The 15996-nt window shown below is 31.6% G+C and overlaps 2 protein-coding genes across 2 annotated transcripts; both read right to left on the bottom strand.

Moving 5' to 3' along the window:
• Nucleotides 1-9180: 9180 nt before the first annotated feature.
• On the bottom strand, nt 9181-9955 carry LOC122511402. Its single transcript, XM_043626603.1, has 2 exons — nt 9571-9955; nt 9181-9184 (listed from the first exon to the last, which is right to left on the bottom strand). Exons 1-2 carry the CDS (start codon nt 9939-9941, stop codon nt 9181-9183), a joined length of 375 nt encoding a protein of 124 aa, XP_043482538.1. The 5' UTR covers nt 9942-9955.
• A 70-nt stretch (nt 9956-10025) lies between these two features.
• On the bottom strand, nt 10026-11252 carry LOC122511403. The gene has a single exon (XM_043626604.1). The coding sequence runs from the start codon at nt 11250-11252 to the stop codon at nt 10026-10028; it is 1227 nt and encodes a 408-aa protein (XP_043482539.1).
• Between the last annotated feature and the right edge of the window lie 4744 nt (nt 11253-15996).

A 15996-nucleotide genomic window follows, 5' to 3' on the forward strand; every position in this document is an offset into this window, starting at 1 on the left:
ATGTGTATTGTCATTGCCCGACAGTTGGCAATGGCAAAAACAATACACATCCCAGTGGGCACAGGGACGTCTAAAAAACGTCTTAAAGACGTCTCTTTTTGTCCGCGGACAATTCGGGGACAATGATCGTAATGTCTCTGAATCATCAAAAAGACAACTAAAAGACATCCAAAAGACGTTCTATGTTTGGTCCAAAAAACGTCTAAAAGAAATAAGAAAGGACGTCTAAAGTACGCCTTAAAGACGTCTTTTGGACGTCCTTTTTACATTTCTTCAGATCTTAAATAGACATTTCTTTTATAACATTTTCTTAGTTGAAACACAGTAATATTGTATTAAATTTATTTTAAGTTTAATTTCATTTTTTCTAAAATGTGGAGAAATAATGAAAAAATTCCTACGAAGCTGGGATCGAACTCGGATACCTTGGGCTTGAAGTGCTGCGCCTTTAGCACCTCAGCCGTTCAAGACAGATATGAACTTCTACAAAGTTAACGATCTCACTTGACGTATTTTAGACTTCTTAGAGACATCTAATGACCAAGACATGGAACATGTATAGGACGTCTTCAAGACGTCTTTTTGTACAAGTCCAAAAGACGTCCGCAAAAAGGCATCCTTAGGACGTCTTTTAAACAAGTGTGCCCACTAGGATTGCACTACAAATTACACATTATTTTTTGTCCTACCTGCACGAAAAGTATGCCATTTCGGGCACTTAAAGTGGGCGCAAAGTAACTGATTCTCGCCCGGGGTCGGGGAAGCGGGCGCAAAAGTTCTTTTACGCCCGCTGACGTCAAACAAGCGGGCGCAAAAGTACTTTTACGCCCGCTTGCTGTATTTTTGCGCTCGCTTCGCTCGTGCCCTCAATGCCATACTTTTCATGCAGTTAGGACAAAAAATTATGTTCGCAACATGGGCGCAAAGGTGATTACGACTTTGGCGAGATGAAGGGACCGAGGGGACATTTTTGCGCCCGAGGCGAAGCCGAGGGTGCGAAAGTGTCCCCTCGGTCCCTTCATCTCGCCATCGTCGCAATCACCTATTTTGCGCCCTTGATACGATAATAACTATTTTCTTTTGCAAATCCGCTTTTATTAATTATTGGCATTTAATACAAAATTAATTCTAATTGCGTTTAAAATTGCCACCTATTTACGGCTGGGTCTGCTACAGAAAAGCGAGGTGTGAGTGCGCCTTAAAACTTAATAGAGGAAAGGCTTGCAGGCGCGGATCCACGGTGGGGCGAAAGGGGCGATCGCCCCCCAACACACTTACTCATAGTGTAATGTTAGGTATTAATATATCTATGTCTTCATTACTATAAGGTTTTAATTTATGAATTTGTTATTGTTGTCAAATGATTAGTTTTTACTTTCGGAGCAAAAAGAGGCAATAGAAATGTTATTGTTAAACAAATTCTGAAATTGACTTGTGGAAAAATCGAAAAATTAAAAATGTGACTTTTTCATGTGCTAACAAATGAAATATTTTTATGGATAATTTAAATTACAATTTTTTTCTGAGTTGCTTTTATAATAAATTTTGATAATCCAAAAGGAATTTTTAGAATATCATAAATTAATATTTTTTCATCAATTTAAAAATAGAGTTCAAAATTGCAGGATGACCAACTTTAAGGTTTGCAGGTGTGAAATGCGAATTCGCATCGATAATTGAGGGTTCACGTGCAATAAGGGGACGCGCAGGCTATTTATTGTCCTCTCGCGCAGCCGCAGAATCGATATACGCGGGGACTTTCACTTCCATGCGTATCCCCTTATTGCACGTTAACCCTCAATTTGGAGTAAATTTCAATTGAAAAAAAAAATTATTGAAAAAAATAAATTTTATTTTTTAAAAATGTTATTTATTAATAAAAGTTTAAAAAATTTAAATTATTATGTTTAGAAACATTAAATTTAAGTGAAATTTAATAAATTTTCATATATTTATTGGAGTTCTATGGCTGTTTTCGGCACTCACCCAGGGTTAACCCTGAGTTAAATATTATCCAATCAAGAAAAACATTCTGTTGGTCTAACCAATCACCATTAACCCGGAGTTAACTCGGGGCGAGTGCCGAAAACAGTCTATATTAGGTATGTTTTCGTTGCCTGCACTTCTTACACTTTAACACCTAACCTGCACTATGCTGTTCTCTTTGTCGGATGTGACGTAATTTTAACATACATTTCGCAACACTTTCTGCACCTACTCTTGAGGTGGTGTAAAAGTTACACTTAGTGCAGGCAACGAAAACATACCTATTATTATTATTAATTTCCCAAGGTGGGTCAACCTGTAGGTAAGCCTCAATATCGAAACGTTGATTTTACATCATTTTTAAAATTGTAGGTAAAAATATTATTTCTTGACAATTTAAATTCTAGTAGTAGAGCTAGGCGGGTTCTGGCCCAGTTACCGACCGTCGGTAAGGTAGATTTCCTAATAGCTCACTTTCAGATGGGTTAGAAGGGGTGTTCTACTTTACCGACCGAGTTTTTAGTACCGGCTGCCACCGCTAGATGGCGCCACTTTATTTTTTGTTCAATTTAAACCCCCTTAGAGGGGTATTAAAATTTTTATTTTTGAATTTTCAAGTGGGTTAGAAAGGAAGTTCTGTTTAACCGACATCTGTGTTCAAGCTGCCACCGAGAGATGGCGCCACATGTGAATTCTGTCCCCCTTGGCGGGAAATTTAAATTTTTATTTTTAAACTTTCAAGTGGGTTACAAGAGGTGCTCTACTTTTACCGACCGAGTTTTAGTTTTGGCTGCCACCGCTGGATGGCACCACCGCTCAATTTAAACCACCTTGGCGGGATATTTAAATTTTTATTTAATAATTTCAAGTGTATTGGTGTGGGATGATTTTAAATTTCGCGCCATAATTACTAACCATTTATCTTATTTAGGTTTATTTTGAAAATTAATAAATATTTAACAAAGAATCTCTCAGAATTCAATAATATTATTACAATTTAATAATTTATCTTAAAAGATTTTTAAATAAATGTTTCGTAATTTAATTAAAATTTATCCTAATGCCAGCTTAAATTATTTCTATGAAGTTAAATGTATTCAATCTTTCAACCAATAGAAATGTTTGTGACATTTAACTTCATAGAAATAATTTAAGCTGACAGCAGAGCAAACTTTAAATCGTTTCTACAAATTTGACTCAGTTTGATCTTGATACCTCTAAGCGAAGGACGGATACAAATCTATCAGGAATTAAAAAATAAGGAAAAAATAATGGTAAGTACAACTTAAAATTCTTATAATAATAATAATTTAGTAATAATAAACATTTCTTTTACTTTTATTTCATGTATTATTAACTTCATTATTTCAGAATTTTCCACAAAATTATTGTGGCGTTTGCTGCTTTTGCAGGCATATGGCTTCATTGATACCGGTAAGTTTTACAGTTTAGTTTAATTAATATTACATTTAATTTTTAATTTCCAAGTTAATTTAATATTAATGAAACTTATTTATTTTTAATTTAATTAAACTATGTATATATATATATATTTATATTTTATATATATTATATATATATATATTCAAATTCTTCCAAAGTTATATATTATATTAAGATAATTTTTCATGAAATATTTAAATATAAAGCGTCATTTGAAATTAACGTTAAATATACATTTTGATTTCTATTTTCACAGATAAATCCAGGATTTATTAATTATTGCCAACTCAACCGACCAAGCTACTCAATAAGGCCTTTCAATATTCAAAACATCAACAACAACAGTAGTGTCAGAGCAAGGGGTCTACCATCAACTGTAAATAGAAATGTGAGATATGATGTAAGTAAAACTTATTCAATATTTTAACACGTTCCATTATATTTTTATTTTAAAATTATTTAAATATCTAGTCATTTTTTTTTCTTTTATGTGGTAAATTGATTTCTGTTTAAATTATTTCTGAAATTTAGTTGTTTTCAATTTATTTCCAAAGTATATTTATGCATTTGTTTTTATTAATATCCGTTTAAAGTTTATTAATTTTTCTTTATGTGAAATTGTTTTTATTTTAAAATTATTTAAATATCTAGTCATTTTTTTTGTCTTTTATGTGTTAAATTGATTTCTGTTTAAATTATTTCTAAAATTTAGTTGTTTTCAATTTATTTTCAAAGAATATTTATGCATTTGTTTTTAATTTATTAATATCCGTTTAAAGTTTATTAATTTTTCTTTATTTAAAATTAGTTCTATTTTAATTAATTTACTTATTATTATATTTATTTTTCTTCGTGTGAAATTGGTTTTATTTTTTAATTAATTTTGAAATTTATTGATTTTTTTTGTTTAAATTATATTATATTTATCTATTGGTTTTTAATTAATTATATGTTACTAAAGTTTACGTATTTATTCCTTTTTCTTTGTGTGAAATTAATTTTATTTTTTTTTTTGTTCAAAATATATTGATGTTTCAAATTTATTATTCTCTATTTGAATATTTTTTTTTACATTAAATTAAGTCTTATAGTTTTTTTTTCATTTCTATTAAATATGTTTCCAATTGAGATTATAAAACTTATTTATTTTCTTAGTTAATTAACGTTATGAAAGAAAATTTATATTTTATGCAAAGTACGTTTACTTGCAATTATTAAATATTATATGTTTTTACAGGGGAAGGAAAATGAGTTGCAGCGAAAGTCACGATGGGAGTCAGTGACTCCTAAGGATGTTCTAACTTCTAAGGATGACATAAAAATTGGAAATAATTCATATCCAAAGAGTTCATCTTCTCCTGTAAAAATTGTTTTATCAAGTTCATCATCGAGCTCATCTAGTTCCTCATCATCTAGTTCCTCATCATCTAACTCCTCATCTCCAACGTCAAAGCAGCAGACATCAAACGCAATGTCATCAAGTTCAACGTCGAAACCTTCAACGTCAAACGTAATTGCATCAACTGCATCAAATTCAACGTTGAAACCTTCAACGGCAAACGTAATTGCATCAACTGCATCAAGTTCAACGTTGAAACCTTCAACGGCAAACGTAATTGCATCAACTGCATCAAGTTCAACTTTGAAACCTTCAACGTCAAACGTAATTGCATCAACTGCATCAAGTTCAACGTTGAAACCTTCAACGTCAAACGTAATTGCATTAACTGCATCAAGTTCAACGTCAAAACCTTCAGCGTCAAACGTAACGGCATCAACTGCATCAAGTTCAATGTCAAACTTTGCATCTAATTCTTTAAATGTATCAATTTCAACGTCAAGAGCTCCAACATTAAACTTGGTGGCATCAAATTCAAATGTAGGATCGAGTTCAACGACACAACCTTCAACGTCCAGAGCTTCAACGTCCAGAGCTCCAACGTCAAAGACTATCATTATTAACCCTGATGATCCATGTATTAAAAAAACAACACGTCCAAAAAAGGTGGCTACAGGGAACAAAAGACATAAGTCTAGTCATCATAACGAAAAAAAGGTGTAGAAAGTTCCTTATGTTTTTACCCTTCAGTTTTTTAATTGTTAAGATATATATAATGTTTATTGATAATTTTAAGTATTATTCTCAAGGACAATAATCTTTTCTTATTTTTAGTTCCCTGTTTTTTTTTATGTTATTTATAAGTGCTATTTTAAAGGCAAAATCTTTTTTTTTATTTTTCAACTAAGTTGAAGTTATATAAATGTCTATTTCGAGAGAGGAAAAAGAAACTTTTTTTCCATCTTATTTTTTCACACCTATGTGTGTTCAAGAAATATGTATTACATAATATTTACATTCTTTACTATGTTTATAAAATGTTTTATTTTAAGGGAAAAAAACAAGTTAATTTTTTAGTTCATTTTTTTTTTAGTTCATTTTATTTATTTTATATTAAACTTGAATTCCAAAAATATTGTACAGAGATATTATTATCTCTAAAAATGGTTAGATAAAGTTTTTTTTTTAAACCATTAAAAATCTTCGTTAAACGAATATATGACCAATGTAATGATTAATAATAAACATATTTCTACGTTATGAGTATTTTAATAATAATAATAATAATAATAAACCTTTATACCCAGTTGAAATATTTATTTCAATGTAAACCATTTCTATCAGATAAATTAAAAATTAGAAAATTGAATGTGAAAAGTAAACAATTTTTTTCTTTTAATTAAAAAGCCATTTATTTAAAGTTCAAGTTCAGTAAAAACAAAAGCAGGTGTTAAGTCTTATAAGAAAATTCATACCTATTTTTGAAATCTACATTTTAGTACAGGTAAGTAATAAATGATATACTAAAATATAATTTTTAGAAAATTTAAATTGTACTTATAATTCATAAAATACAGTTTTAAAATCAAAGGATAAACATTGTTTAAAATAACCAATTCTTTTATTTAAATAAATTTGTAACTCAATACTAATTATTAAATAAATTATTGTAAACCGATGTATTTATTACTACATTTCAATGCAGTAAATTCTCAACTTCAAATCAATATTATAATATTCAAGTTTTTTTTTTATTATATTTGAATTTTTCCTCATATTTGAATTAGTAAAGAAGACTACCGCATGGAGATGCTGCTTACACTCCACTAGCAATGCCTAGTGGGGAGCGCAGTGGTGGGAGAGCGCCGTGGTGGGGATCACAACGGTGAGTGAGTGCAGTGCGCCAGCCACCACACTCATTCTACTTTCAGATTGCATCGTTGTAGGTTTCTCTTCCTTACAGGTCTCTTCCCTCCAGGTCTTTCTCTTCACTAGGTCTTTGTTTCTTTCTTTCTCTTCTCCAGGTCTTTCTCTCCTCTAGGACTTTGTTTCTTTCTCTTCTCCAGGTCTTTCTTTCCTCCAGATCTTTCTCTCCTCTAGGTCTTTGTTTCTTTCTTTCCTCCAGGTCTTTCTCTCTAAATTTTTTCTTTCTGTTCACCAAGTCTTTCTTTCTTTCATTCTTTCCTCCAGGTCTTTCTCTCTAAATTTTTTCTTTCTCTTCACCAGGTCTTTCTTTCTCTCCTCTAGGTTTATTTTCTTTTCACCAGGTCTTTTCTCTAAATTTTTTCTTTCTTTCCTCCAGGTCTTTCTCTCTAAATTTTTTCTTTCTCTTCACCAGGTCTTTCACTACAAATTTTTTCTTTCTCTTCACCAGGTCTTTCTTTCTCTCCTCTAGGTTTATTTTCTTTTCACCAGGTCTTTCTCTATAAATTTTTTCTTTCTCTTCACCGGGTCTTTCTCTCTAAATTTTTTCATTCTTTCCTCCAGGTCTTTCTCTCTAGGTTTATTTTCTTTTCACCAGGTCTTTTACTCAAAATTTTTTCTTTCTCTTCACCAGGTCTTTCTTTCTCTCCTCTAGGTTTATTTTCTTTTCACCAGGTCTTTTCTCTAAATTTTTTCTTTCTTTCCTCCAGGTCTTTCTCTCTAAATTTTTTCTTTCTCTTCACCAGGTCTTTCACTCTAAATTTTTTCTTTCTCTTCACCAGGTCTTTCTTTCTCTCCTCTAGGTTTATTTTCTTTTCACCAGGTCTTTTCTCTAAATTTTTTCTTTCTTTCCTCCAGGTCTTTCTCTCTAAATTTTTTCTTTCTCTTCACCAGGTCTTTCACTACAAATTTTTTCTTTCTCTTCACCAGGTCTTTCACTCTAAATTTTTTCTTTCCTCCAGGTTTATTTCTCTTTAATTAGAAAAATTTATTTTCTTTTTTCTTTAAGGGAAAAAAAATGAAAGACAAAATTACGAATCCTCCACAAATTCAGGAAGAAGTAGAAGAAGATGAAGATAATGAGTCTACAATTGTCATTTACGACGAATACGCTCAAAATGAAAATGAAAATGAGGATGAGGATGCATATGATAGTCAGGGGGAAACAATCATCATCAGTGATGATGATGATGATAATAACATTCTAATAATATACATCGATCCTCAGGAAGTAAGTTGAAAATTTCGAGTACATTTAAATTAACTTTGAAAATATATTTTTTTCTTATTTTTCAATTGACTTTAAAAATACTATTTTTCAGATGTCGGAGCTACTTGAAGAAGAAGAAGGAGATTGTATGGAGCCTTAAAAATAATATTAAATTTTTAAATAAAGAACATATTTTTTTTTAATTTACGCATTTATTTTAGTTCCCTTAATTTTCACTCGCATGATTTAAGCACATATTATAGTGGGGATATTTCTACGTGCGCAGTGTATAGTGGGGGTAATTTGCGTGCGCATTTGAAAATGTGGTGGGGATTGAGATAAAAGTGGTGTTGCAGTTATATAAGACGAGTTTCAAAGCGATAAGATCATTCTTATTTCAGGTTCTAGAATTAGCAGTAAGTATAATAAGTTATCAATTTTAACAATTCTTTTCAGCTTCTTTCTAAGTTTTAAATTTCAGGTATAGTTTTTAAGTTTTTCAGCTTCATTTTCAGGTTTTTTCTGTTTACATTTCAGGTTTATTTCTAAGTTTTTTTTGTTTCTTTTTCAGCTATTTCTAAGTTCTTTTTCAGCTATATTTTCTAAGTTCTTTTACAGCTATATTTTCTAAGTTCTCTTTCAGCTATATTTTCTAAGTTCTTTTACAGCTATATTTTCTAAGTTCTTTTTCAGCTATATTTTCTAAGTTCTTTTACAGCTATATTTTCTAAGTTCTTTTTCAGCTATATTTTCTAAGTTCTTTTACAGCTATATTTTCTAAGTTCTTTTTCAGCTATATTTTTTTTTGTTACTTTAAAAAACTAATAATTTTTTTATTACAGTTCTTTGTTTTCTCTTCTTTTGTTCAAGGTTTTCTTACAGCTAAAAAAAAAAAAAAAAAAAAAAATGGATCTAGAAAAAGTCAACTCCGTTGGGCGTTTTGAAGGTTACCTGCCGACGAAGCCGCTTGCGGAATTGATGAAAGATGGATTGTACTACGTCTCAAAGATGAAGAAGGTCCAGACCAAATATGGACCTAGGATCATTGTCGAAATTGATGCTGATTTCGTCACATACTTACCAACAAGATTCATCAAGCTCTTTGAGGATGAACCCACCACCTTGGACATGATGAAAGAAGCTGCGATATCGAAGAAACTTCAAATGAAGTATCTTGGAGGACCGTATAATGTTGTCGAATTTAAATTGTTACAATAAATTGTAAAAAGAAAATGTATATATATTTTAAAAAATTTTGATAAAATAAACACACAAAGTTTTACCTATAAATTGGTTTTAAATTTACTTTCCTTCTCTTAGTATAAGTTAATTTTCAGAATTAGAATAAGTTTTATTTTGAGGAATTATATAATATTTTAATGAAACTTTAAAGGATAGGTTGTTTTTGAAATTAAGAAGCATTGTTTTAAATTTTTAATTAATAATAACATTTATTTTTGATAACTTAATAACTAAATTTTACAAAAAAGATTCACAATTTTCATAAAAAGATTTTAAAGTAGAGTCAACTTCATCAATTCCATTAGAAATAGCACTTATATATTGGTTTGGTGGTTCCAAAAACCAATCGCGTAGAATTTTAACATTTTTTACAGCACAATTTTCACTACAAAAAGTATGATGCGTACACGTCGTTAACAAATCAGACTTGATTTTTTTCAACGATGGACAATTAAAATCTTCTAAGTTTTGTACGTTGAGTAAATATTTTTCTAGCCAATTCTTTTTTTCTAAACCTTTAACGTAAATTACACTTGCACTTCGAAGTATATCTTGTAGAATTGGTCGAAGTTCATCGTATGAGACATCTCCAGCTGTCCAATGGATTCCATGGTAATTATGTGTTAGCCAAAGATTTTCACTTTTGTAGCGTCCTGGCAGTGAATTCCAAGGACAAGGAGGTTCAAAAAGGTAAACGAGAGGCTGTGCATCTGGTTGAAGAGGAAGTATCGCCAACTCTTTAAAGACAAACTCGTTGTTGGCTCTTTTAAAACCTTGAACGTCTACGATAAACTCCATTTTTGAAGCAGAAATGAATTTCTAGCCGAGAGCAGCTGCTTTTATAGTAATTACCCCCACCACCACTACATTATCCCCACTCCTTTACAATAGTTTCTTTACAACGCCGCTGATTGGCTTATATTGTATGACGCGGTCATGGATGATTAGGCAATAGGCGGTGGTCTCGGCTGGCATGTTGATTCCTGCTTCAAATTCTAACCTCACATCAACTGATGCTTGTTTTAAAAACTCGTTTTGCTTAGAACAATCAATAACAATTAGAGGAAATAGACTTTTAAAAATATCCTTTGTTAAAATAGGTTTTGAATCTTTACCATAATAGGATGATTGAAAATTAGCGTACATTTCATAAAGTAGAGAGTACTGATTTTGATCAAAGTTTAGATTTAAATTTCCATAAGGATAATATTGTGAGTTTAAAAAGAGTTTAACATTTATAATATTACAATGGTCAAAATGACAGGCATATTTTTTTCGTTTATCTTTCCTCGCTGTTTGAAATCCAACAATAACATAACGAGGTTTCTCTAATTGCGTTGATGTTTTAATTTGCCACAAAACTTTTGAACTTGTAGGAATCAAAGGATACTCATACATTTCCCACGACCTAAAACTTATTGAAATTAATGGATCCTTTTCAATATATTTTGACAATTTAACTTTGTTATTTTCAGAAGGTAAAACGTATGGAACCATCCATTCAAGTTTATTGATAGAAATTTTGAATTCCTCATCCCCTCCTTGTCCTGTTTGAATTACGGCATTCACGTCAGAACGTGCTCTTGTTAAAATAAGTTCATGTTTAGCGTTCATAATAATTTTTTTATAATCTTCAGCAAAACCAAAAATCATGTTGAGTGGTATTGTGACATCAAAATAACCATTTTCCAAAGTAAGTCTTGCATCAGCTGCAATTTTTGAATATCCAGCATTTTCAATAAAATTTAGCTGATTTGATGTTTGCGAAGTGTAATTTTTCATGATTGTAGTATGTCCAACGTATTTGCAGCGATCAATTTCAATACCATTTAGTTCATAGCGAATTTCATCAAACAAAAAACATACAGCATTATTACTTAAATGTACGTTTTGTGTAAGAGTAATTCCATCATTTTTAGTTAATCTACCAAAAATGTGTAATGAACTTTTACTAGGTAAAATGCACAAGTCTTGATGTTGTACTGCGATTCGAATTTCATCGCTATTGTTAAAAGATGAAGATGCGTATGGTTGATGAGCATGAATTTCATAATGAGCTATTGACTCATCAAAATTCACTGCTGCTGGAATATTGAGAAGTTCGTCCATTTTTATTGCAACAGCAACCAAAAAATATGTAAATTAATTGTCTTGTTGTCTTATTTTCTTTCCTTGAACTTTTAGACCTAGTTCTTGCAGAAAGAGGCGATTCTGAGGTGTTAACACCTTGTGAGATAAATTTAGACTGATTGGATTCTTGCATGTTGTCTGACTTTTATAGTTTCCACCAACAACTCTTTGATTATAAACGATTCCCATTACAAAGACTTTATATGCAATCGAATTGTTATAGTTTCTCCTCTAAAATTGATTAAATCACCGTCCTGATCAACAATTCGCAGCTGTATATTATGTATTGTCTTGGTGACAATCGGAAGGTAAATGACGTGTGCAGGCACTTCCACAATCTTATATCCTGGTGGAACGCTGGGGAAGAATTCATGGATAGTGTGAACTTTTTGGTTATTTATATACGCTCCAGATGTGATATTACACTCAATTCTAACTGAATTAACCTTTAAAATGGCTACAGGTAAATCAGAAGTATGTGCTCTATGAGATGATAGTTTCTGTGATGTAAATCCCAACAACTTACCAATAGAATCTTTAGGTTTAAAATCAATTGGTAAATTAGATTCAACAATACTGCGTAATGTATTATTATTAGGTTTTATACTAATAACAGTTCCAGTTTTACAGAATTTTGTAAATATGATTCAATATCTTTAATTTCATAACTTCCAGTTGGAATATCAATTACTTGATTTCCAACGTAAAACTTGTTATTTCCTTTATCAATATTGGGAATTGAATTAAAAGTCAATAGTTCAACAAGACCAAGTACATAACTTTTATTTGAATTTAGTTCTATTGGAGGGAAATATTCAGCTCCCAGAACTGAAGAATTTCCTGTTAACGTTAAAGTAAACGAATCACTCATGTTGCTGTCAGATTTTATACTGAAAGCTTACAGGTGTTACATAGTCTTATAAAGGTTAAAACAACTCTTAATATTTAGTTGATTACACAAAAATTTGAGACACAAGTGTCCACATACAAATGCATCATAATTTTGATATCTTTTATGATTATATTTTATTAAGCTACCATCACCCAAGTAAATGACAAGATCTGTTGGTGGAGCAAGGTTGCCAAAACTATCAAAATACATTGTTTCGTTTTTGAATTTTTTATATGCTACCCAATGTGTTCCAGCACCTTCTTTATTATCAAGATTAATTATTCCTGATTCATACTTGCAAGGACCACTTACAGGTAGTTCATTTCGCATAAAAATACCACGAAAATGAGGTATTTTGGCAGCTTTGGCATACTTCAACAGATCAAAGTCAGTTAATGGACGGTGAGGTAGCTTCAAAACAAGTTTTTTGTTTTCCTTCTTGTTGTTCTCTTTTTTCTTGATGCTCGTTTTTTAATTCCTTTTCCTTGAATGTAGGGTTTCAAGTGGAGACCAAGTCCTTGTCGATAAGGTTTAAGGTGTAATCCCTTTCCAAGTGATATGGCTTCCATGGATCTATTGTGACGTTGAGCTTCTGCGAGTTGTTCACTAGCTGTTTTAGCCTAATTAACAGCCCTTGCTATTCCTGAAGCACCACCAGCAAGTGCTCCTAAAGCACTAAGTCCAGCAAAAATTGGAACTAGCGGTAAAATTCCACCTACTTTAGTAGGTACAGGAAGAATTCTAGGTGATAAAATTTTGGATTTACCACCAACATTTTTTATTGCTTCTCGTGCACCAACTATAGCTGATCGAATTGATTCTTTAGCATTATTACCAGGAGCCATACTTTTTCGTGCAGCATCAACAATTTTTCTTAGCGCTATTTGCTTCTTCTTACACATTGTTTTACTCTTTTTCTTCTTTATAGATGATTTTCTTCTTCTTCTCATTCCCATGCCTAACTTTGATTTAGCTTTCATGGTTCCGGATATAGCTAAAGCAGCTGCTCTTTCACTTACACCAGAATCTTTAGCTGTAACACGTTCCCAAGCTCTCTTAGCTAATACTTTATCTGCTTCGTTTCTAGCTTGAATATTTTCACGATTTTGCGAATAAGCAATGTCGTGTTGTTTACATGCAGCGTCCAGTGGATTAATTCCTTGGTCACCTCGTGACAAACGCTTAGCCAACTTTGTACCAGGCCCACAGAATTGGTATCCTGGTAAATGTAACTCAAACGGTAAACTATTGATGATACGATTAATTAAACCTTTTCCTTGATAGCGTTCTTTTTTCACCTCCTGATGCAGAATCATACTTCACTCTACAATGGTTGACGTGAAACTGACAAATTGACTATAAAAGCTAGGTATTTATAGATTTTCGAGCAGTTACTGTCAAGATGCAGTTCACGAAACAACCTGTCGCACTGCCAATCTCTAGTATAGATGTTGAAACTAATGAAAAAAAGATTAAACGTCACGGTAGTCTGTTTTCAGACAGCATTCGTGCAGTTTTCTGTGGCCCCTCAAATTGTGGTAAAACAAATGCTCTTCTTTCCCTAATAATACTTCCAAATGGTCTAAGTTTTAAAAATATTTACCTCTACTCTAAATCTCTACAGCAACCGAAATAAAAAATTTTTAGAAAATGTAATCAGTCAGGTAGATGGTGTTGAGTATTTTTCATTTAGTGAACATAAAGAAGTAGTATCTCCAAAAGATGCTAAAGCAAATTCAATATTCGTTTTAGATGACATTGCTTGTGAAAAGCAAGATAATGTTAGAGCTTTCTTTTGTATGGGCAGACATGTAAACGTTGACAGTTTCTATTTATGTCAAACGTATGCTCGTATTCCTAAACATCTAGTTCGAGATAATGTTAATTTATTGGTTCTATTTAGACAAGATGAAAAGAATCTGAAACATGTATACGAAAATCATGTTAATACAGATATGAGTTATACTCAATTTCGCGATTTATGTTCAGAATGTTGGAAATTGGACAAATATGGATTTGTTGTTATTGATAAGGACCGTAATTTTAATGAAGGAAGATATAGAAGAGGATTTGATTGCTTCATTTCACTATAAATACAAGAAGTTCATTGAATTTTTCATTAGTATAGTTTATCTTGTCTCGAAGAAAACATGTATCGAAAAGAGCAAGAAACGCTTCGTCAAATAGCAAAAGCAAGTGATGCTATTAGGCGGAAACATCGTTTACTCAAAATGGGTAAAGAGGCTGCAGAAACAGTATTGAAAGAAACTTTTCAACCAATAGTAACACCTCTGGAAAAGTTGGTGAACATAACTGACATACCTTTCAAAAATATTAAGAAAGAAAAAGTTAAAAAGGAGGAAAATGATTTTTCTTTCTCAACTGCTGTTGATGAGGAAGAGGAATTTGATAAAACACTACTCAATGACAGTCTATTTGATAAGAGCAACAAGTTTGAAGAAGAAGGAGAAGAACTTAATTATGAAAATTTGACAAATAAATTTATTCAATTATTGAATAAAAACAGAAAAAGTTTTTTAGACATGGTTTATGGAGTACGTAAGCTTCCTAATGGTTCTTTTATTATTGGTGATACACCAGTTGATTTAGAAGGTTCACATATTCAACTTGCTGGAAAGAAAAAATATTTAAAAACTGCTGGGTTGCTTGAACTTTTATTTCGACAAGAACCTAATCATGCATTAATAAGTTCAGATGATTTGGAAAATTATAAAGAAATTCTTGTAGCTACAAATGCACACCGAAAAAATTATAGTTCCAGTGGACTTGTCAACGTAACCAGGAGATCTAAATACACTGTTGTCATTTCAAAACTTTTTAAGGGTACGCCAAAAAAAGGTAGTGGTGTTTTAAAGAAGAAGAGGCTTGGAAAGAAATTACCTCAATTTATGATTTCAAAGAAACAATTTGAACCAGACTACATCTATTTGGATGATCCCAATGAACTAGTTGACCGTTTACGTCTGCTAGTAGCATCACATCAAGCTGGTAATCCAAGCCATAATAATGAAATTATGTCAATCATCGAAGAACTACGTGAAGCTCGCATTATATATTAGGAGAGTACAAGCAAATAGAGCTTAGTATTAAAATGAGCATTGATGTGTTTGGACATCCCTTGTCACGGCCTCTTGCAAGTCGTGGACTTCCTGGACCTTCTGGAATTGGTTTTAAAATTACTCCAAGTGAACAATACGACATTGATAACAAAAGACTTTGCAACGTTCAAGACGCTGAAGAGCAACGAGACGCTGTAAATTTAAGACTTGCACAGAAAATTATTAAAAACGAGATAAAAACAGTTTTTCGAATTACATCTTCTTTAAGATCAGCTACTGATGATTTGAATCTTTATATCCGAATTATCGAGGATAGAGTAAACGAAAAACTTAAAGAAATTGAATCACAGCAAAATTATATCATCAAAGAGGCTAAATTTATTCAACAGTGATGGCTGATCAAAAATTAACAGTTGTAACTGAACTGCATAAACAAGCTAGAAGAAATTATCATCGTCGAAAAGTTCAAATGCGTGGCATCGATGAAACCTGGCAAGCAGATTTGGTTGAAATGATACCTTATTCTTATTCTAATAAAGGTTTCAAATACATGCTCACAGTTATAGACATATTTTCCAAATATGCCTGGGCTGTAGCTGTAAAGAGTAAGAATGGAAAGGATATTTCTTTGGCCATGAAAACTATTCTCAAACAAGGTCGAATTCCAAAAAATTTGCATACTGATAGAGGCAAAGAATTTTACAATTCTGAATTTAAGAGTTTAATGCAAGAATTTAACATTAATCTCTAT

This window comes from Leptopilina heterotoma, unplaced genomic scaffold (assembly GCF_015476425.1).
Source record: "Leptopilina heterotoma isolate Lh14 unplaced genomic scaffold, ASM1547642v1 Lhet_816, whole genome shotgun sequence".
In the NCBI taxonomy this organism is placed as follows: domain Eukaryota; kingdom Metazoa; phylum Arthropoda; class Insecta; order Hymenoptera; family Figitidae; genus Leptopilina; species Leptopilina heterotoma.

Excerpts from the sequence above, each read along its gene's own strand:
- LOC122511403 (XM_043626604.1), bottom strand. The coding sequence starts at position 11,252 with ATGGACGAACTTCTCAATATTCCAGCAGCAGTGAATTTTGATGAGTCA.
- LOC122511402 (XM_043626603.1), bottom strand. The coding sequence starts at position 9,941 with ATGGAGTTTATCGTAGACGTTCAAGGTTTTAAAAGAGCCAACAACGAG.